A 22,057-nucleotide genomic window follows, 5' to 3' on the forward strand; every position below is an offset into this window, starting at 1 on the left:
GACCCATGTCCCATCTGTTAACATGGAGGAGACAGGCTTTATGACCTGTACTGCAGCCAGTCAGTAGAGCTCTCTCTGTTTTTTTTGTGTCCTTTATGATAGCCACTATGTCGTTTTTCTTTTTACACAATCTGTTACCAACAAACATTTTAACCCAATGGCAAGTGAGCTGAATTCCCACTGACAGTATTACGTGCATTTGGAGGGTGGCAGCATTCCCTGGAAACCATAAGCTGAGCACAGCAATGCATTCTCCTTTACTCCTCCCTGGCATGTCAGCTGGATCATGGGCAGGCAGTCAGTCAATCAATCAATCAATCAATCAATCAATCAATCAATCAATCAATCAATCAATCAATCAATCAATCAATCAATCAATCAATTAATCTTTATTTGTATAGCGCCAAATCACAACAAACGCTATCTCGAGACGCTTTTACAAACAGAGCAGGTCTATTTAACTCTATGTTAAATTATGAACAGAGACCCAACACCATGACAGGATAAGACTGAGTCTTACTCCACCTTAATCCACCATGAGTATTGCATCTCGCAGCATTTAGCTATATACAGGGCTGAGGAAAAACTCCCTTTAACAGGCAGAAACCTCGAGCAGAACCAGACTCATGTTAGACAGCCATCTGCCTTGACTGAGCAGATGCTAAAAGACTTGCTTTTCAACTCACCTTTGTGCAAAGCATGAACTGTCCGTGATCCTCTTTGCTAGGATTTTAGGTAACATTTTACTTTTACAGAGGTAGCAAAACACCAATTTGAAAGATTGACACTCTTTATTAGTTTGCTGTTTCAGTTTACAACAACAAACTTCTTGCCATCCATCAGTCTTAATCCAGAGCTAATTCTCAAAGAACAGGAAAAAGATGCCCAGAAAAGAAAACTTCTCAGCTGTGCATCGAACTAAGGGCGAAAACATTCTAAACACCATAGGACTTTGTCATATTTTGCTACAAATCTATTGTTATTCCAACACCTATGAAATACCTACATGTATTTGTTTAAAAGAACAAAAGCATGTTTGTGATGTTCAAACCATCTGTGTTTGTTTCTTTGCACACCCTCTGGATAGGACCCTGGTGTTTAAGTGCAGCAGCTACAGACATGCCCGCTGGTGGGGTCAGAGCATCGAGAGTTTCGTGAGGGAAAACGGGAATGCTTTCCTTCGGGTTCATCGCTTTGGATCATTTGCACAGTTACAGGAAAACATCCCTTCAAAATGGTAAGTACTGTATACCAATATTTATTTATTTCATATTCCTTTTATCTACAAAAGTTACTACAATTAATAGTTTGTATGTACACTACCAGTCAAAAGTTTGGACTTTTTAAATTTATTTTAATTATTGTAAACACTGTAGATTAATACTGAAGACATCCAAACTATGAAAAAACATATATGGAATTATTGAATGAACAAAAAGTGTTAAACAAAGCAGAATCTGTTTTATATTTTAGATTCTGTAAAGTAGCCCCCTTTTTCCTTCATGACAGCTTTGCACACTCTTGGTATTCTCTCAGTCTGCTTCATGAAGTGGTCTCCTGGAATGGTTTCTAATGAACATGAGCCTTGTTAAGAGTTCATTTGTAGAATGACTTGTCTTCTTAATGTGTTTGAGACCATCAGTTGTGTTGTTGAGAGGTAGGGTTAGCACACAATGGATAGCCCTATTTAACTACTGTTGTAATCCAGATTATGGCAAAACCAGATTATTTCATAGTTTTGATGTCTTCAGTATTAATCTACAATGACGGAAATAATTAGAATAAATGAAACCCATTGAATGGGAAGGTGTGTTCAAACTTTTGACTGGTAGTGTATAACTCAAGAAAGTGGTTTAGTAGGTCATTGTAGAATTGTGCTCAGTCCAAGGAAGCTTCAAATTACAGAATTTTATGATCATTGTAAATTACATGTCTCTGCCTTTCACTGGTAACTATGAGAATATTTGCCAGGACTGAGCAGTCCACTCTCCCTTTGCCATCTTTTAGGTTTTTTCTAATTCTCTCCTCCTCGACAGGCAGATTGTGTGATACTGAATCATCTGTGTGATAATGTCATTACATCTTCTTTGTACTCCCTATGAGAAAAACATGCTGTGCTCCTGTGAGCTAATGGAAAAAAGTGTTTGAAGAACTATTATGTCATGGTGACAAAGCGCTGGGTGTAGCCTGACGCCCTTAAAGGTTAAGAAAGTTGGGGAAGTGAAGTGACACACACTTTCTCTGCGCTCTTAATGTCTTTATCTTGCCATGGTTATTCATGCTGCTGTCAACCTAATTTGTGGTGAGCTGGGACAAACTAAAAGGGAGAAGTGGTTATTCATTTACAGTACATGGTCCAAAGTGAAACACTGCATACACTTGTGTACTGTTGTGTAAGGGTGTATGTGTGACAACAAGCCCATGTGACCGATGTCTGCTTTCACAATTCACCCAGAATGACTGTAGTTTTTTTTTTTTATTCAGGTATGTGAACGGAAAAACATACATGGAGGATGTAGCTGATGCTCTGGAAGAGGCTAAAGAGGAAATCTTTATCACCGACTGGTGGTGAGTTTTGATAAATCTTCACCCAAACCTATGACATCATGCAGTTTTCCAAGTAAAGGCTTGTCTGAACTGAAATTTTAGAGCCCAGTAAAAAGAAGGTCAATGTCCAGTGCAGATTTAATGTCCTCGACACCTGAAAGAAACACAATTGAGCATGAGAAAATAGTTCAGCAATTACAGAATAATGTTCCAGACTTTAAATCACAAAGAATTTAAGGATTTTTTTCATCAGTTCATAGTGTCATTAAAAGATTAAGAACATATGGACAAATCTCTGTTCAAAAGGTACAAGGCCAAAAACCAAGACTGGATGGTTATAATTTTCGGGCCCTCAGGTGGTACTGACTTAAAAGTGGACATGACTCTGTAGTGGAAGTCACTGCATGGACTCAAAACTACCTCCATAAAATATTGTCTGTGTCCACAAATTCAGGTTAAAACTGTACTGTGCAAAGAGGAAACCATATATAAACATGATAAATGAACACTGGTAACTCATTCAAGGTGGGATGAGGTGATTTGAAAACTGTCCTGTGAATCTGATAAATTGGAATTTGTAATTTCTTTTGGAAATCATGGACTCTGCATCCTCTGCACGAAAGAGGAGAGGGAACACCTGGATTATTATCAGTGCACAGCTTAAAAGGCCAGCATCCATGATGGTATGGGACTGCACAAGTGCCCACAACATTAGTAGCTTACACATCTGGGAAGGCGATATTAATGCTGAGCAATATTTACAGGTTTTGGAGCAACACATGCTGCCATCCAAACAATGCATTTTTCAGGATGGGCCTTGCGTATAACAGCAAGACAATGCCAAACCAGATTCTGCATGTATCACAACAGCATGGCTCTGTAGTAGAAGAGTCCGGGTGCAACTGACCTGACTGCAGTCCTGAATTTTCACCCAGTGAAACAATTTGGGACATTAAGAAATGGAAAGTACAACAAGGGAAATGCTGAACTGTTTAGCAGCTGAAAACTTTTTTCTTTCAGAACTTCAGAGACTGGTCTCCTGGGTTCCCAAACATTTCAAATCTAAAAGGAGAATTTTTTTTTTCATAAAATAATAAAAGTTTTCAGTTTCAACATTTTATATCTTGTATTTGCACTTTTTAAAATTAACTATATGGTTTAAACGATTTGTTTTTACTAACATTTTCACAGCGTCACAACTTTTATGGAATTTGAGTTGCATTTTATTTCAGATATTTTTTGCTTCTTGCTCTCCCATCATAAAATGACTAAGTGAATACTCAATTTTTGAAAGCAAAGTGAGTCAGTTCCAACTACTATACCTCAGCAGAGTAAAAAACATTTCAAGTATTTTTTTCTCATGTGAATAAGATTATGAAAATCAACATCCTAACCTCATGTAGAATGGCTCTAATTGCTTATTTTAATTATTTTGTTAACACATGCCATTTAGCAGATTTCTGCCAAAGCCTGAGCCAACCTGACACCCTGATACCCTTTAAGTGTACATGCTGTCACACATTACATTATGTATTACCCACAAGGCCTTGCTCCCAGGCAGTAATACAATGGTGCTGGCTCTAATTACAGTCCATCCACACACCCAGAATAGAAACACACTGACAGTGAGAAACAGTCTCCATATTGTAGCTCCTACACCCACCATCAACGTGTCACTCTGAAATGTTTTATATATATGTTTGCACATCTTTGTGTCATTCCCAGGCACACAATTCAAGTATAAAATGAAATGTCAGAAAGGAGAAAAAGAAGAGTTAACTTGTCCTTTAGTAAAAAAAAGCTGACAGTCAAGCCTGTATTAAAATCTGTCTTGGTATATTTAGGTAGGAAAATGTAATGTATTTGCTTTTGGATACAGTTAAGCTACTCTTGATGAGACCATTTTACAAGTAATAGTTTAAAGTCCCTGAGAGACTCCTTTGTGTCCACGTGTCAGAAATCTCTTCATTCCAAGGGAGTAATCACAGGGCTGATGCTCTTAACCAATGAGGTGTCAGCTAGTGTTATGTGAGTCAATTCCTTTATAGACATGTAAACTCAGGGTGCACGTGCCTATGGTTTAGACCAGGGGTGTCAAACTCATTTCAGTTCAGGGGCCACATACAGCCCAAGTTGATCTAAAGTGGGCCGGACCGGTAAAATCACAACATAACAACCTATAAATAATGACAACTCTAAATTTTCCCTTTGTTTTAGTGCAAAAAAGTACAAGCACATTCTGAAAATGTTCACAGTTAATGAACTATCTTTCTACAAAAACTCTTGTATTTTCTGCCATGATGAGTCTCATAGTGGGCCGAATATTTTACTCTTTAAGCCCTGAAACCTGCTGCCAACACACGAAACACACAGGTTACCTATTCACCTGACACCGAATGTAATGTTTACTGCAAAAGAAAAGATAGATTATAATAATGAAGAAGGTAAAGTTGACTATTCAGTGGATCATCTTATAGTGCTCTAAAAAGTCTTTATGAATCTCAACCGGATTATGCAAACAGCAAGTAGCCTAATCTATTTCCTCACTTTAAGAAAAAAGTCCCGGGAAAAAAAGCGCCTTTCAGGTGCGCAGTCTTAATGTCTTCTATGTAACCCTTTCATTTTGCAAAGTTATTCCGCGGGCCGGATTGGAACCTCTGGCGGGCCCGTTTTGGCCCGCGGGCCGCATGTTTGACACCCCTGGTTTAGACTCATGAGAATGTAATGTCTGGTGTATGAATATATGGTGGTTTTTTTTAATAATGGTGATGTATTTTCTTTTGATTTCTATTTAACCTCAATGAAAATCAAGAAATATGAGTATCACGTGTTGTTTGTTTCTCCAGGCTGAGTCCAGAGATCTTCCTGAAGAGACCTGTGGTAGAAGGAAACAGATGGAGGCTAGACTGTACGCTCAAACGCAAAGCAGTAAGTTGCATTAGACTGCAAACAGTATAGGTGAAGTATTCGTGCTTATAACTTAAAAAAACACTCTGTACTACAAGACCTCTTAATTTTAGCAGAATTACCTTGTGTTAATTTGAAACTGTGAACAGTAAGCAAGAAATACATGATGCTAAAATGTGTTTTCCACTCCTTTTCTCTGCAGCAACAGGGTGTGCGCATCTTTGTGATGTTGTATAAAGAGGTGGAGCTCGCCCTGGGCATCAACTCAGGCTACAGCAAGAGGACCCTAATGCACCTGCATCCCAACATCAAGGTAACTACAACTAATAACAGAGGATGGGAACTAAAAGTCCTCATATAGCGGATGTGAATCAATGTCTTCTGTGTTTATTCTGCTGTATTGTTTCTCAGGTGATGCGACATCCAGACCACGTCTCGTCCTCCGTCTATCTCTGGGCGCATCACGAAAAAATCGTCGTCATTGACCAATCAGTGGCCTTCGTGGGCGGTATCGACTTGGCGTACGGTCGCTGGGATGACAGAGAGCACCGGCTGACGGATGTTGGCAGTGTGACTCGCTCTGTCGCCCTGGAGCAGGTTGGATACAACTTTCCACACACACACACACACACACACACACACACACACACACACACACACACACACACACACACACACACACACACACACACACACACACACACACACACTAAACTAATTAAAATCAACAGTTTGCAGTTATTGGCAATAGATGTGTTTCAAGCCTCCTGACAAATGGTTCAAACAAAAGAGGAGCAAAAGTGTTTGATTAAAACTCACACAGTTGGGGGTGATGCTGGGTGAAGAGGAGGAACTGCACGTACCCTCACTGACAGCCTGTGGTCAGTGTGTTGCACTCTATCAGTGCCAGCTATTGAATGGGCTCTTGATTTTAATTACACACACACAGAACAAGCAAACACATTCTCCTGCAGTGCCACACAAAAACATTAGTTATACTATTGACCCTACGGTCAATAAATGTATATCATCAAAACTAAAATGTTGTTACTAAGACTTTATTCAAGAACGAGGCTTTGGCACAGACTGGTGTTAAAGTGTGGTTGGAAGTTACATGATTCCCCCGAGCCCACTGCAAATTCACAGGGGATGAAATAAGTATCATACACTATCATATCCAGTTGTATGGTTTTATATAATATTTTACTGTATCTTGTATCCTTCGTATCGTATCCTTCCTCATCATGTCATATCACATCATATGTTACCCATTGTATTGTATTTTATCAGTGGTATGATATAACCTCATATATGTTGTATTGATAGTACTGCATCATATTTTATCATATCATTCTGCATCAAATTGTGCCACACCGCATCACATTGTATCGTACCCCAACACTACATTGCATCGTATCCATTCAAATTGAATTGTATCGCATCTGTATCCCATTGAATCTACCGTATCCCATTATATTATTTCAGATCGTATCTTATAGTATCGTGTAAACCAGTGATTTTCAACCACTGTGCCGTGGCACACTTGTGTGCCGTGAGACATTGTCAGGTGTGCCATGGGAAATTGATTAAGAGCGTCATATCAGTGGTGTTGAAAAGAAAAGAAAAACGGTGAGCTCAAGACAATACAGTGAAAGTTATCTTTCATTTGGGATTACTTTCACTGGGGATCCTGCTGCACCGACTACGATATGCTTGGTGTGTGAGAAACAACTTAACCACTTTGCCATGGTCCCAAGCAAGCCTTAACGCCATCTCCAAACGAAAGACCCGTCACTTCAAAGCAAGATCACAGACTATTTTGATTGCCTGCGAAAAAAGACAAATGTACCGGCAACTTTTATGAGAAAACTACATCTGTGTCTGCGAGAGCTCTCAAAGCTAGCTACTTAGTAGCTGAACTCAAAGCCAAATCAAAAAACACTACACACTCTGGGGGAGACATTGATACTACCTGCCTGCAAAGCCATTGTAAATGAGATGCTCAGCCCTGATGCGGTTAAACAAGTAGCCAAAGTCCCTCTCTCAGATAAATAGATCAATAAATTCAGTTGTCATTGTAAATGTGTCATTTTGTAATACTTTTGCTTGGTGGTGCAACTCAGGATTTTCTTGATGTAAAAAATGTGCCTTAGCTCTAAAAAGGTTGAAAAACACTGGTGTAAACAACATCATAAGTTATCGTGTCATATTGTATTGTAGCGTAAGTTATCGTGTCATATTGTATAGTGTTGTGCCGCTTAGTGTCATATCGTATGGCGTAGTATTGTCTCATGTCGTGTGCTGTTGTATCATATTGTCATTTTTTGTTGTGTCATATCATATGTTATCGTATTGGGATTGTTGTGTCATATTGTATAGTTTAGTGTCGTTTTGTGTCATATCGTATCATGTCATATTTAGGGATGGGTACCTTTCACATTTGAACCGATACGGTACCGATACCCGGTACCTGGGAATCAGTACCGGTACTCAACGGTACCAATTTTCGGTACTTGTGTGTTTATGTGGTAATAAATGTTAATTTGTTTAATAATAAAATCAAATTTTTTTTAAATTTAACATATATATTTCATTAACATGAAATGAACAGAAACAGGATTATACAGGTGATTATATATTATAGCTGACACGTGCTCGTGGCGGCTAATAGCTCTTTCGGGAGTTTATCAATGAACACACGTGAATGCCTGCGGACGGGAAAAAGTCAGTTATCTGTCTCTTTATAATAACAGGACACACAACTTACTTGTTGGGCATTCACGCACACAGGAACGGTTATAAACAGGGCAGGTAGTAGGAGTGAGAGTCCGTCTCAACTTAATCCTCCTCTCTGCTCTCTGCATCTGCGTGGGAGCGCGCCAATTGGAGCCTGCAGCTGACGGCCGTGCGCACTCACCGTGAGTCTGAGCTGCAGGCTCCATTTGGCGCGCCCCCGCGCAGATGCAGAGAGCAGAGAGCAGAGACGTCCACCTGATCAGTTTTTGAACATTATTACAGGGGGAAAGTATGGAAACTCGCCTACTCTTCCACTCCCTCACAGTCACAAGGATGCGTTCAGGTACCGAAACATGGTACCGTTTGATTTTACGCAAATCGGTACTCGGTAGTACCGACGGAATTCGGTCGGTACCTATAAAAGTACCGAATTCGGTACCCATCCCTTGTCATATTGTGTTGTGTCTTGTCGTGTTGGATGTGTTGTATAGTGTTGTGTTGTTTTGTGTCATATCGTATTGTGTCATATTGTGATATTTCGTGTCGTATAGTATTGTTTCATATCGTATCATTTTGTATCGTTTCAAGTCATAAGACATACAGTGTCATACCCAAGCAGCAACCTCCGGTCTCAAACAATGAAGTCCATGCGGAAGTGTTATAAACTACAGTTCTTCGAGAATCCACTTGAGTCTGGCTGCAGAAACACCAGAAACCACATACACACCAATTCAAAAAGACGATATTTGCAGCATTAATAAACATGTTTACAGCCTGGTTCAAAAACGGCTTGGCCCTACGTAGCTAATCTCTCTATCAGCACACACTGTATGGGGTGTGAATTTTTTTCTAACGGAACGGTTCAGAAGATATTAAGATTACGAGTTTTTGCCCAAATAAGGACGTGACTGACTTGACTCCCGGACGGGAACACATAGCTGTTGGCTAAGAGGCTCAAACTCCGCCTCTTACGTCACACTCTGCCTGGTTGAGTTCAGCATTTCCAATATGGCTGCCGCCGTCGATTGGCTTTAAAACAGCGCTCGGGAACAGATGGGTGATGTCGCGGATACTACATCCATATTTTATACAGTCTATGGTCATTCCAAATACCTGTAAAGTTGCGTTTAAAATTACTGAGCAACTCTCAGAAGTCAGGCACAATTGTCAAGTCTTGTGAATAAGGCCTTAAAAAATAATAACTGATTATCCATAAGTCCCGTATGAAGTTTTTACACACTGTTGGAGATAGTCCAAGATTTCAAAGAAATGGTCTTAGTCCATACAGTAAATCATCTAAATGATATAAATCTTGTTGTAATAACCTCTCTGAACTCACTGACATTCCCTGTTTTGGTTATATCAATAAAGACAGACTACATTTAAGACCCTGACAGTAATAAAAAAAAAAACACCTTCAAAATAGCTACAAATTAAGACCAATCAAAACTCTGAGACCTGTTCTGATGTGATCCTTCCGACTGTATTAGTTATAGCTCATAGATTATTGTCACTGAGTGTATATTCTCTATTGTTCTCATGTTCCAGGCTGGCTCCACCAACACTTCCACCACTAAGGGTGTCTCCTTTGTTGATGGCATCACTGATGGTGTCCCCAAGAGCAATGGACGAGAAACGCCGCCTACTGAAGTGGTGGAATTACCAAAACTGAAGGGGATTGGACGCAATAGGAGGGCTCGCTTCAGTCTGTACAGACACCTGCACAAACACACTCTGCAGCATGCAGACAGTGTCAGCAGTGTGGACAGCTCGGGTGTGTTTACACGAGAAACTATGAGAATGTTGGAATATGAAGTTGGTGAATTGGAAGCACATTGTGAATGACTGCTGTAAAAGAGCATGGAGAGTACATGCAGTCCTCTAACTACTGTGATTTCTTTCTGTTTCTTTGTGTGTGTGTGTGTGTGTGTGTGTGTGTGTGTGTGTGTGTGTGTGTGTGTGTGTGTGTGTGTGTACGTACATACATGTGTGTAGGGAGTGGTTCAGTGAGAAGCCTAAAGACAGGCGTTGGGGAGTTACAGGGCAACACACGCTTCTGGCATGGAAAAGATTACTGCAACTTTGTGTACAAGGATTGGATCCAGCTGGAGAAACCTTTTGATGGTCTGTTCCACAAACACACACATTTCTTACTTTAGGGTATTTTCAGGGACATTACACACTTACACAGTAAGTCAGGGAGACTCATCCTCACCTTTACCACTTCTAGACAAATTTCTCATCTCAAACACTTTTGTCTGCCAAGTCTTCCCCAACAAACTGAGCTTTAGTCTGAGATGTATCCCCATAAGAATGCTTACTCTGAAAACATCTCCCTGTTGTTAATTTTGGTTTAAAATTCTTCTGGTATACAAAGACCTACCTCCTGTTACTCTGAGTCTTATGCCTTTTCCTGTTAAACTGCTGTAATGGAACTAATTAGTCATCTGGAAAGCTAATATTGTGTGGAACAAGCACCATCAAACACTTATTTGCTCTACTGTTTTTTCTCCCTCTCTTCACATAAAAATCATCTGACCTTCTCTCACCTTCCCTCCTTCTGTCCTGTCCTTTCTTATCTGCTCTTTGCAGACTTCATCGATAGGTACACAACTCCCAGAATGCCTTGGCACGACATCGCCTCAGTGGTTCATGGCAGAGCTGCTCGAGATGTGGCCAGACACTTTATTCAGCGCTGGAACTTCACTAAGGTACTATGAGCATTGATGAACACACACAGGGATGAAGATGGATTACCCAGGATTTAATAAACTGGAGTGTCTTGGTTTGCAGATTGAACTCCCCTTTTAGGACACTTCTTACCAGGAGCTTTATTTTATTATAGACTGCCTTATTTATACCTTCAATTATGAAGCTGGAAAATAAACACTAGCCTGGCAATATATAACATAATGTCAGGCCTGAACATCGGAAAAACACCTTAATCCTCACACCCAGGCTTTCCATGGCATCAGGTTTTTCTCCAGTCCTCCTGTTTTCACTCCTTTTCCTTCCTCCTCTGACTCCACATCCTTTGACAACGTCTCTTACAGATCATGAAGCCGAAGTATCGCTCTCTGTCTTATCCATTCCTGCTGCCCAAGTCTCACTCAAGTGCCGACGAGCTCCGATACCAGGTCCCTGACAGCGTCAATGCCAAAGTGCAGGTAAGAATAGACAACTGCTTGGTTTTTTACCCGACTGAACCAATAAAACAGCACATGTTGTGGAAAATGTGGTCTTTTCTTTCTTATTAATTTAACAAAAATGAGAAAGAGGGGCTAAAACCAACCATTCACCCAACCTCAGAAGAACCACTGGTAGAAAATTACAGAGAAAACACAAGAACACACGAACACACTCAGTATAAACTCCTACCATCCCGTACAACTCTCCACCAGCTGGTCTGCCAGCACTGCTGGACAAAGATAAAAGAGAGTGAGCGTTCAGAAACTCTCCAAGGGCCAACAAGTTATGTAACTCTGAAGGTTTGCACTCACGATTGACACTCAAGGGTTTTTTGCCTCAAGGAATGTACCTTCGAGTGAGATACTAAAATAAGACACGTAGAAAGATCTTATTTCAAACCTGTCAGGTTTTGTTTTCAGTGCTTCTTTTGTTTTCTCTGTGGTAGTAAGTAGAGGTTTATGTATTTCATTTGTGTCTTGTTTTTCCTCTGGCACCTCTCTTAACTTGTTTCACAGAATATTACAGCATTCATTATATTCCTCTACTATATCTGGCACTGGTAATTCACAACTTACTTTGTTTTTTCACCAACAACATATGGTGTAAGTTGCTTAAAAGGGGCACTGTGGACTTTTCTTGTGGATAACGCCTGTATGTTAACTCCAGCATTGCCAATAAAGTTCGCCCATCCGTAAATTATCCATACTGCCTATCCCAGGAGGCTGGAGCTGATCCCAGCTGTCATTGGGTGAGAGGCTGGGTACACCGTGGACAGGTCGCCAGTCAGTCCCAGGGCTAACATTAAGAGACAACCACTCACACTCATACCTATCTACTGGCAATTTAAAGTCTACAATCAAATCTATGAGCATTGTGTGAGTGCCTGGAGAAAACCCACTCTCTCACACGGAGAACATCCAAACTCTGACGGGAAGGCTCCAGGAACTTTCTTGCTGTGAGGTGTCAGCACCAAATGTAGCCCGTTCACAAAAAACTGATGAAAACTGCCTTTTTTATAAAATCCTTTTATTTTGGGGGGCTTTTGCACCTTTATTTAGAGAGGAGAGGACAGTTGGCAGAGAAGGAAACAGGGAGAGAAAGTCGGGGTATGACCTGCAGGAAAGGGGACACAGGCTGGAAACGAACCCGAGCCACCTGCCATATAGGTGCGCATCTTAACCTCAAGGCTAAATCTACAACCTAAAATCTTTACCAGCTAAAACTCATCTTTTAGAATTACTTTGTGGGGAAATCACTACCATCAACTGTTAAGCAGACTAATATAAACAACAGAAGGTGGCGCAAAACAAGAGTATTGTTAAAATGTGAAAACTCCACACACATAACATTTTTATTTTTTTGTGTGGTTATTATTAACATTCTTCATATTATTTATGTATGTGTTTTTATTTATTTATTTTATTTATTTTTATTTATATATTCATTTATTTATATAATTATTTTTATTATTTTCACTATTATTATTATTATTTTTTATTTTCTTCTTTTTTTATTTATTATTATTTATTCTTGCAGCAAAAGAAAAGAAAGAAAACATTTTTCTTCTGTGCTTGTGACTGTGTGCATGCAACCATCACCATCCCTCTTAGAACTCTGGCCTATCTTTTATTGACAGCTAATATCATGTTCTGTAAAAGAGGGCGTGCACACCTCAGTGGACCAAAAAAAAAGAATACACAAAGATATACAAAAGGACAGGGAAAGAGAAGGAGAGAGAGATCTAAGACACTTAGATGGAGAGGGACCATCTCACCATGACGCCAAAAACACCGTGCGGTGATACTAATGATTAAGTAACCCTTAGTGTCCACAATCATTACTGAAGCTTGGGTCGCAGAGGGTTATTTTCACTATTATTACTACCACTCCACTTGCTTATCTGTTTCACCAGATTCTGATGATGTATAATTGTCAAGACAAGCACAAAGCAGAATGTTTGTAATTGCTCTATGGCAGGGGTGTCCAAACTTTTTTCAAAGAGGGCCACATATGATGTTGTAAGAATAGCTCAGGGCCAGTGGCTCCTATACTGTGACTTAGGAATCCTAAAAGTTATGTATGAAATATCTATTTAATAACAATTGTTTAAAATAATTCCTCAATAAAACAGTAACTAGGAAGTCCTCAGTTCTCCACACGCCATGTAAACATTAGCAAACTTTATCTTCTTCTGGAGGAAAATGTTTTTCATTAGGGTCGGGAAATGTGGGAAAAAATATTGGCTCATTATTTTTCTATGGCAGGATTACAATCTGGATTTCATCATACTTCTTTTTCATGTTGATTTTAAGACTTTTCTGACCAGCAGACAACATATTTAGAACAAAATATATTTTTGTTCTGAACAATTTTTATGCACCAATTTTTTCCCTTTTCTGCACAATTTCTTAATTTTGTTCTTGTCTTGTGTCCTCTTTTGTGTCTTCTGAACTTTTTGTGTTCGTCAAGAACATTTTCACATTATGATGAAAACATTAAGTTGAAAACCTGTCAGCTTTAAAAGTTCTTGTGTTTCTTCTTTATTGCCATCTTGAAGAATTCTCAGTGCTTTGGCTTTAGAGAGGTTGTCCATATGAAGCTTTTTGAGACGTTTCTGGATTGACTTTAGTTTTGTTTGTGCGCTTGAAAGAAACTGCAAATGTACAGATGATTCAAAGGTGATTAATTTCTGTGCTATAAATACCACAATTTAAGATGGAAGCTTGGGGCCATAAATAAATGGACCTTGGGCCACAATTGGCCCCCGGGCCGTGCTTTGGACATGCCTGCTCTATGGTTACCAACAAAAACAAAATTACTCCACACACAAGCTTTTAATATTTGGTGGAAAAGGTGTTTGGAAAATACATTTTTATTGCCCTGTTTTCATAACATTGCCTCTAATAAGATATTTCCACACTCAACTTCTTTCTTCTGTTTAGCTTTAGCTTTCTGTTTAGCACTGTATATGAAAGGACCATCCACATACATTGTTGTGGTCACATGAAATAAGTGCAGAACACAGCCCTCTTTTCAGAATGACCTCTAAAATCATCTCATGTTTCTGTCGACAAGGTGTTACGGTCGGCGGCAGATTGGTCAGCAGGCATAAAGTACCACGAGGAGTCCATCCATAATGCCTACATCCAGGTCATCGCCAAGAGCAAACACTACATCTACATAGAGGTAAACCAGCAGCACAAACACTCATATTTGTTTTGTATACTTATCAGCACTTCAAAAAAATCTTGATGGTTTATAATCAAAACTCCTCAGTGTAGTGAAATTCTGTTCTCTATTCCGGCTTCCTTCTCCTCTCTGATCAGAACCAGTTCTTCATCAGCTGTGCCGACAACCGCACTGTCTACAACAAGATCGGAGACGCCATCATTGAAAGGATCATCAGAGCATACAAGTACTTCCTTTATTTAAAACCACGTGTTTGTTTAATTTCTACACACACTTGAATTGTCAGTCATGTGAACTGTGTTTGCAAACAATATTAATCTTCCTCTGCGTGACAATGCTACTCTTCACCTTTGTGTAACCAACGTGTGTTTGCTCTCAGGGAGGGGAAGAAGTACCGTGTGTATGTGGTCACCCCTCTGCTTCCTGGATTTGAGGGAGACATCACGACAGGAGGAGGGAACGCCATCCAGGCGGTGATGCACTTTAACTACAGGTGAACCACAGGATATGTTGATAAGTCCAAGTTAAATATTGAAAAAGGAGCAGAGGAGGGGAAGAAAATGTGCGCTGTTACAAATCCTATGTATTTAAAGTACATTTATGTCAGGGATTTCCAACATTTATACACTCTCTGATAAGTTTGGATCTCCTTCTTTGTCAGGACGATGATCAGAGGAGAGTACTCCATAATCTCCCAGCTGAAAAAAGAGAGTAAGTACAGGAATAAGTTATCATATGTAATGTTTTCTGCCTGATAACACAGTAAGAGTTGAAAAAAGTGCTGATTGTATGATTTTCTTCCTCCTCTTAGTGGACGACCACTGGATGAACTACATCTCCTTCGCCGGTCTGCGGACTCACGCCGAGCTGGAGGGACGTCTGGTCACGGAGCTCATCTACGTCCACAGCAAGATGCTCATCGCTGACGACAACACAGTCATCATCGGTCAGTCTCTCGTCTGCTCTCTCACATTCTGTCCCTTGTTTTGTTTTTTTTTCTCAGGTTGTTTTCACCAAACACTATTTTAGCATTCCTGCCTTTGACACCATCGCAGTGTGATAAATCTCAAAATCTGGCTTTGGATGTCATCTCTCGCCATGTGTGCAGCTAAAAAATGTGCATATAAATATCCCTGAAGTAAAGTGGCTGCTGCAGCGCTGCTCAGTTTTGCCCTCTGCTGGAAGGTGTAGCTCCATTTTTGTTCATGTAGTTTCTAAGACAGAAGTGTTACTTTCCTGTGGGATTTGTTTCTATGAGATAATTACTAAAGTAAGTAAAGTAGTTTTAGTTTTAGACCATTAAACTGTGTTACTTTGAGCTGAAGAAAGAGGTAACAATGCGAACACAAAGTTTGATGAACGCTGAGTTTTTAAGTTTCCATTCTCTTGTGTGTATTTCTTCCAGGGTCTGCGAACATCAATGACAGAAGCATGCTGGGTAAACGTGACAGCGAGGTGGCAGTGATTGTCGAGGACTCTGAAAAGGTTCCTGCTGTGATGGACGGACAGGAGTATGAAGCTGGGCCCTACGCACTCAAGCTTCGCCTTGAATGCTTCAGGTGTGTGTGTCTGTGTGTATTCGGCTATGTTTATTAATGAGAGAGGAAGAGCTGTAATACTCCAGAGGTGACATGACATTTGAATTAAATCTTACTGCTTTGATCAGCTTATATTGAAGCCCTTCTCTCCACAGTATTCAACAAAATACCAGTGCTTAGTTTGTAAATGGCTTAATCCAGCAAAGATGTTAACAGTCAAACTAAAAGCTTCTTTTTTCCTCCTCCTTCTCTCCCTCTGAGCAGGACTATCCTTGGAGGCCACACTGACGCCAGCATTGACCTGTCTGACCCAATCAGTGATCGCTTCTACAAGGAGGTGTGGATGACCACAGCTGGACGGAACGCCACCATCTATGAGAAGGTATGAGGGATTGTTAAGGGAGGACATTAAAAGGCACAGTGAGAAACTTTAATGTTGATTAGTTTTTTTTCTGGGATGAAGATTACATTTCCCATGAACACCATCGTTACATTTCCCATGAACACCATCATCCACTTTTGTAAAGATGTGGCTTCTTTTAAAAGAGTTCATTTTTCGTGGAAGCAAATGAATGAATACAGATCTTCTTTTTTTAAATACTACTTTTCTTTGTTCGAGACGACTTTTAGTAGAATGCAGAGTGATTTATTACCGTTATTTAGCTAACAAAAGATGACCAGACGTATTGATTTAATGTTTCCTGTCACTGCCCCGTTATCATGATGTGTGCTCTGGTGCCATTAAATGGTAACTCTTTTGTCCTCAAAGAGCAGTGAAGTATTCAGATGCCAGCCTAAACACAAAATCCTGTTCACAGCCATTTTGCTCTTTTACAGTGTAAAGCCCTGGTTGAGGTGTTTCTTTGACTAAAATAATCTCATTATACTTAGTTGGTCATGAAGAGGCATTGTTATAAGATTGAGACAATTTCAAATCAGCAAAAAAAAACAACAACTCATCACTGTGCCTTTAAAAGAGCTTAAATGAAGTCTGGTAGGATAAGCTCAGGTGCCAAGTTATGTCAAAACATTCTGATAGGCTTGGGTGTGCCATGGATTCAAGATAATAAATGAGTTAGTCATATGAGGAAGCAAACTTTAATATTTACCAAAGAGTCAGGCCTAAACTTTGATGATGTAGATTCCACTAAAATACTTAACACATGAGCTTAAAATTCCAAAAAGTCTATCTAACAGTCAAAAGCAGTCCTTTAAGTCATTCATGTTCATGACACAAGGAAGGAAAGTTTTTACTGAAGTGAATAAAGTCGACTGTCCTTTCCTTTAAGAAGCAGAGTGAGCATATAGTGACATCTAGTGGTAGAAATGAATATTGCGACAGACAAACAACAATTCCCCATTCGAGTCCTTAAAGCTGGGGTTGGTAGTTAGATTGAGACACACTTTTTGTCATACTGGTTAAAAGGATCTTTATGTCCTGATGGCAATCAATACATATTGTGTTCTTAAAAAAGAGTGAAAAAAAGCTGCTATCTACAGCCGGAGTAAACCTGGGAAAACACCAACCAATCAGCGTTTTTGGGGTCCAAAATGTTAAACCAATCAAATCCCGTCCTGCCGTTCTGCCCGCCTCCTGCGCGTACATTTCCCCAGCGTGCACTCAGAGTCCCCGTCTCCTACCTCTGCTTCCCCTGCCTCTATTTTACTGCCCCTCTCGCTCAACCTCGGGCCTGTTCCCTCTGACCCGATGAGGTGCTTTGCTCAGGACTGTAGTCCGGATCAGAGTCTAAACAGCTCTCATCAAGGGGGCTTTGACAAGCAGAAGAATTTAAAGACATTCAGTAAGTCCTACAGAAATGTAGATGTATTGTAGCGTCCGTCCGGACGCTGTAGGGATGACGAGCCGATTCGTGAACACGTTGAGTTTTAATAACCGGTCACTGTCGGCCGTGATCACGACAACCAACAAAACAACAATCAATGTTTGAATGAATGAAAAACTTCTCCTCTTGTCTCTCCTCTCTCCCACTCGCACACCCTACACCTCTTCTGATGCCTTCACTGACTGTCAACACTGTAGGAATTAAGAGCATCTTCACTGAACATGTTTAACAAACAGTAGAGCTGTTACAGTATTATATATGTGTTATAACTTTTCTCCTGATATCGTGTCACCAGTACAACTGGATAATGTTAGCATGACAGTTGTGAGTACTAACAGCAGCCATGTTTGTTTGTGTTTTTAACTTTCACTATGATAATATTTTGGTGAGGACCGGTTTTGAATCAGTCAAGATCATATGGTCGCAAATCAGTGGCGCTCGTGCATGTGAGCGGGGGCGTGTGAGTGGGGGGAGGGGTTAGACGGAGTCCTGGGGAAATGCTACATTCAAATTCATGCTAGTTTTAATGTCCGTGCTATCTGCAGAAGGTTAAAACCGTCAAAGTGTTTGGTTTGTCCAATCTGAGCCTCCATAGAAACAGGGCTCTACATTGCGGCTGACTGCACGAACAAGATGTGCTCTCTAAGGAGAAATCAAGAGCTTACTTTAGTTACCGAAATCACAAAAATGATTTGTCAGAAGTTTCTGCACAAGTAAAAACATACGTGAGAATTTTGTACTCAACTTGTTGACTTTTGGATGTTGCACACTGGATCTTTAGATTTCTTTAAGCAGAGGCCATGCTGTTAACTCAAAGGATTAATTCTCGGTAAGGGGGCCCTTTAGGGACATCTCAGACATTTAGAATTGTTTAATGTGGGACTTAACTAGGATCACTTACATCATTGGGATTCCTCCTCAGAGAACCATGGATGTTTGTGTTAACCATTAAAGGTCTGATGACTGCTCCAGAGATCCACCTTGACATCTGTTTTCAAAAGTGACTAAAATAGTGCTGAACAACATAAAAACACACATTCTGGTTAATGGTGATCTGTTTTACTGCAGGTATTCCGTTGTCTTCCTTCGTCCCTGGTGAGGAACATGTCCGAGCTGGAGCAGTACCAGTCCAAACCAGGTTTGGCCCAGACCGACCTCAACCGCGCTCAGGAGGAGCTGCGCAAAATCCGAGGCTTCCTGGTCCAGTTCCCTCTGGACTTCCTGTCTGAGCAGAACCTCATGCCTTCTGTGGGAACCAAGGAAGCCATGGTCCCAACTGAGATCTGGACGTAAAGGACGTACCAAGACTGATAACAACTTACATGTCTGGTCTGAGTTGTTGTCTTCAGCATCCAGAGTGGAGTGTCCGGATTGTGGATGTAATCCAACGTGTAATTGTGGATTTGCAAGAGATTGGATGTAATCTGGAGATAAATGGGAGTTTGTCAAGTCTCTTCTGGATTGATGCGATCGTTTGGCATTCACAAATCTCTCAAATCTGCTGAAAACATTTCACAGCAGTCCCAGCTTTTTGGGGAAATGGCAGAGTTTTGGGATGTAAGAAGAACAAAAAAGAACACCACATTTGATGACAGGATCTGTGACCTATGGGATGAAAAACTGGCATTTGAACCTTTGGGTTTTGGGAATCAAACTCTGCTCTGGACACTTTGACTCTCTGACTGTTGGGAAAAACTTGCAAAGCAGTGAGGACTTCTGAGGGACCAGGGTGAGACTGGTGTGAAGTTATTGACAATGGTGCCGACTAATGTGTGGCTCTTAGTCGCACTGATCACAAAACACAGACACGGTGATGCATGCAAGTTTCTGAGTTTTTGATATGTGCTTGTAAAGTGCAGTAGTGCAATGTTTGCCGTTGTTGAGCTGCTTCGGAAAAAGTTGGAGATCTGGATGTGGCAGATGCATATGGAGGATCTTTTCTACGAGTTAAAATCTAATGTGATTGCACTTGAACTTTTTCTGTGCAGTACAAGGAAACATGAGACAATTGTACTGATTTAACAGTGGTGCATGGCTTACTAACTGTGCATCCATTGTGTAAAGAGGATTTCTGCATATACCAATCACATCTCTTTAACTACCCTCAGACACTATTTGTCCTTTCATAATGATTTTATGACTGAAAATTATTTGACGTGCACTTCAGAAGCTAATCAGTTCAATCATCCTGCGTTCAGATTGACATAAAAATGGCTGAGGATGTATGATTGATGATGGATCAGACAATCAGCCCACATATACAAAGTTGTCATTCCCTCTTTGCCCAACAGATGGTGCTAGCTTCTTACAGATTGTGAGTAGATGTTGAGAAGAAGTGCAGGACGGACCTGTCAGCTCTCCTGACTTTTATTTTTCCTCAAACTTACAGCAACAACACAAACAACAGTATCTCCGGTAAGTCATCTGCAAATGATCGAAGCTTTTATGTGACGATACAGTCTAAATTCGTTCCTGTGTTCCCTTGAAGGAGCTTTTTACCCAGAGCAAAATCAGATCGTCTTTCAAGGCATTTATTATTTTTGTAATGTAACAGCCTGTATTTGTAAAGGAGAAATTCAGCCTTTCTATTGACTCATCATGTAAGTGAGAATGTACAGACTCTGATTTGATTGAATTCTCAATAATTGCCACAGTATTTTGTGATTACATGCCTCCTCTTAAAGTGAAACTGAAGAAGCACTTCTGTGGAATCCAGACATGATCAATCTATCACAACACACGTAACTTATAATTAGGGCCGATTCTCACTAAGCTTATGTAAAACAAATTATGACACTGACAGGCGCCAGAAGAGGACATCAACTTGAAACATTTAACTGGCAGATCTCCTCAGTTTCCAATGAAAGGTGTGAATCGCTGGCATGTATTTGAACTATGAAGACACTACCTGCTTTATGTGATCTGATAATGAAATGTTGACTTTTAAAGGGACCAGAATTGTCTTTTAGAATGTTTATTGAAGTGAAACTGTGGAAACACTATGCTCTTTCAAACTGTTTGGCATCTCAGTTGTATTTGTTTTGGATTGTTTTGTCTGTTGGCTTGTTTCGTCACAGCATTATCTGTGGATTATGAATCATTTAGCATTCTTGAAACATGTATTTTTTAAATGTCCCCGCATGGTTGTACGGAGGATTGTGGATTGAAGATGAAAACTGTTTATTTATCGGAGCCTTCAGACAGCCCAGCATATTTTACGTGTTCCCCTGGGCCTCAGTTTTTCTGTTTGTGTACAATATCCTCTTTATACAGATAAAGTCGTTTCCAAAATCTGTCTGTTCATTAAACTAAATGTAACTCATATTTTAAATGGCTTAAAATTAAAAAAAATCTCTGGATTTCTTTTCTCATCAAATGGAAAACATGTCAAAATTCACTGGTGTCATAATGGCGTGTGATTGGAAAAAATATGTTCTTCATGAATCAGCTACTTTCATAATACAGAGTATGGAACAGTTCACAGATCTATATCTATCTAAAATATAACAAGTTTAAAATGTATCCCCCCAAAAGAAAACAATATTCACTGCATTGGTTAACTAAGCTGTTAAGGCCTGTGTCCATTTATAATGATTTTTGCCCTTGCAGCGCCCACAATCTCAATTTCAGAGCTGGTGCTTCATGTTGCGAATACGAAAGTTGTCCCATGGCTCTTCCATTTCCCTTCGTAATGACCCTCTGCTTTCACTCAAGGGGCATTTGAGGAAAAACCTGTCTACGTGTCGTGGTATCGACAGCAGTTCTAGACCTGGAAATAGTACCTCATAAAAATAGGTGTGGTTAACTTTTGTTGTTTACAAAGTTAATACCAGAAATCCCGGCCTTTTTTGGTTTTGATTGGCCCTTGATGAATTGACATTGACGAGCACACTATGTTCAAAAAGTTTATGTACTTTGAACACAGGATGCTGTAAGCGCAGCAACAAAAAAGAGCCAGCACTGAGGACAATTGTTGTAATGGACACAGGCCCTTAATTTATGATGTACACTTCGCGCACAATTATTAGGCACGCAAGTACTTTAAATCAATAAATAGTTAAAAACTATGTTAACAGTCGTTTTCAAATTTGTTAAGAAGTCAGATAG

At 40.1% G+C, this 22,057-nt stretch overlaps 1 protein-coding gene across 8 annotated transcripts in view; it reads left to right on the forward strand.

Annotated features, from left to right (window-relative positions):
• pld1a (phospholipase D1a) overlaps positions 1-21,309 on the forward strand; it is a 56,203-nt gene extending 34,894 nt beyond the window's left edge. For all 8 annotated transcript variants that reach the window (XM_034675010.1, XM_034675007.1, XM_034675006.1 and 5 more), the window contains 17 exons: positions 1,088-1,237; positions 2,485-2,568; positions 5,394-5,475; positions 5,657-5,767; positions 5,866-6,051; positions 9,739-9,964; positions 10,186-10,314; positions 10,783-10,901; positions 11,244-11,357; positions 14,455-14,565; positions 14,706-14,794; positions 14,948-15,061; positions 15,230-15,279; positions 15,380-15,514; positions 15,974-16,127; positions 16,371-16,488; positions 19,019-21,309. In XM_034675010.1, coding sequence (XP_034530901.1) covers positions 1,088-1,237; positions 2,485-2,568; positions 5,394-5,475; positions 5,657-5,767; positions 5,866-6,051; positions 9,739-9,964; positions 10,186-10,314; positions 10,783-10,901; positions 11,244-11,357; positions 14,455-14,565; positions 14,706-14,794; positions 14,948-15,061; positions 15,230-15,279; positions 15,380-15,514; positions 15,974-16,127; positions 16,371-16,488; positions 19,019-19,243 — 2,197 coding nt within the window. In that variant the 3' untranslated portion in view covers positions 19,244-21,309. The remainder of the gene's footprint in view (positions 1-1,087; positions 1,238-2,484; positions 2,569-5,393; positions 5,476-5,656; positions 5,768-5,865; positions 6,052-9,738; positions 9,965-10,185; positions 10,315-10,782; positions 10,902-11,243; positions 11,358-14,454; positions 14,566-14,705; positions 14,795-14,947; positions 15,062-15,229; positions 15,280-15,379; positions 15,515-15,973; positions 16,128-16,370; positions 16,489-19,018) is intronic.
• The last annotated feature ends 748 nt before the right edge of the window (positions 21,310-22,057 follow it).

Source organism: Notolabrus celidotus, chromosome 22 (genome assembly GCF_009762535.1).
Source record: "Notolabrus celidotus isolate fNotCel1 chromosome 22, fNotCel1.pri, whole genome shotgun sequence".
Classification (NCBI taxonomy): Eukaryota; Metazoa; Chordata; class Actinopteri; order Labriformes; family Labridae; genus Notolabrus; species Notolabrus celidotus.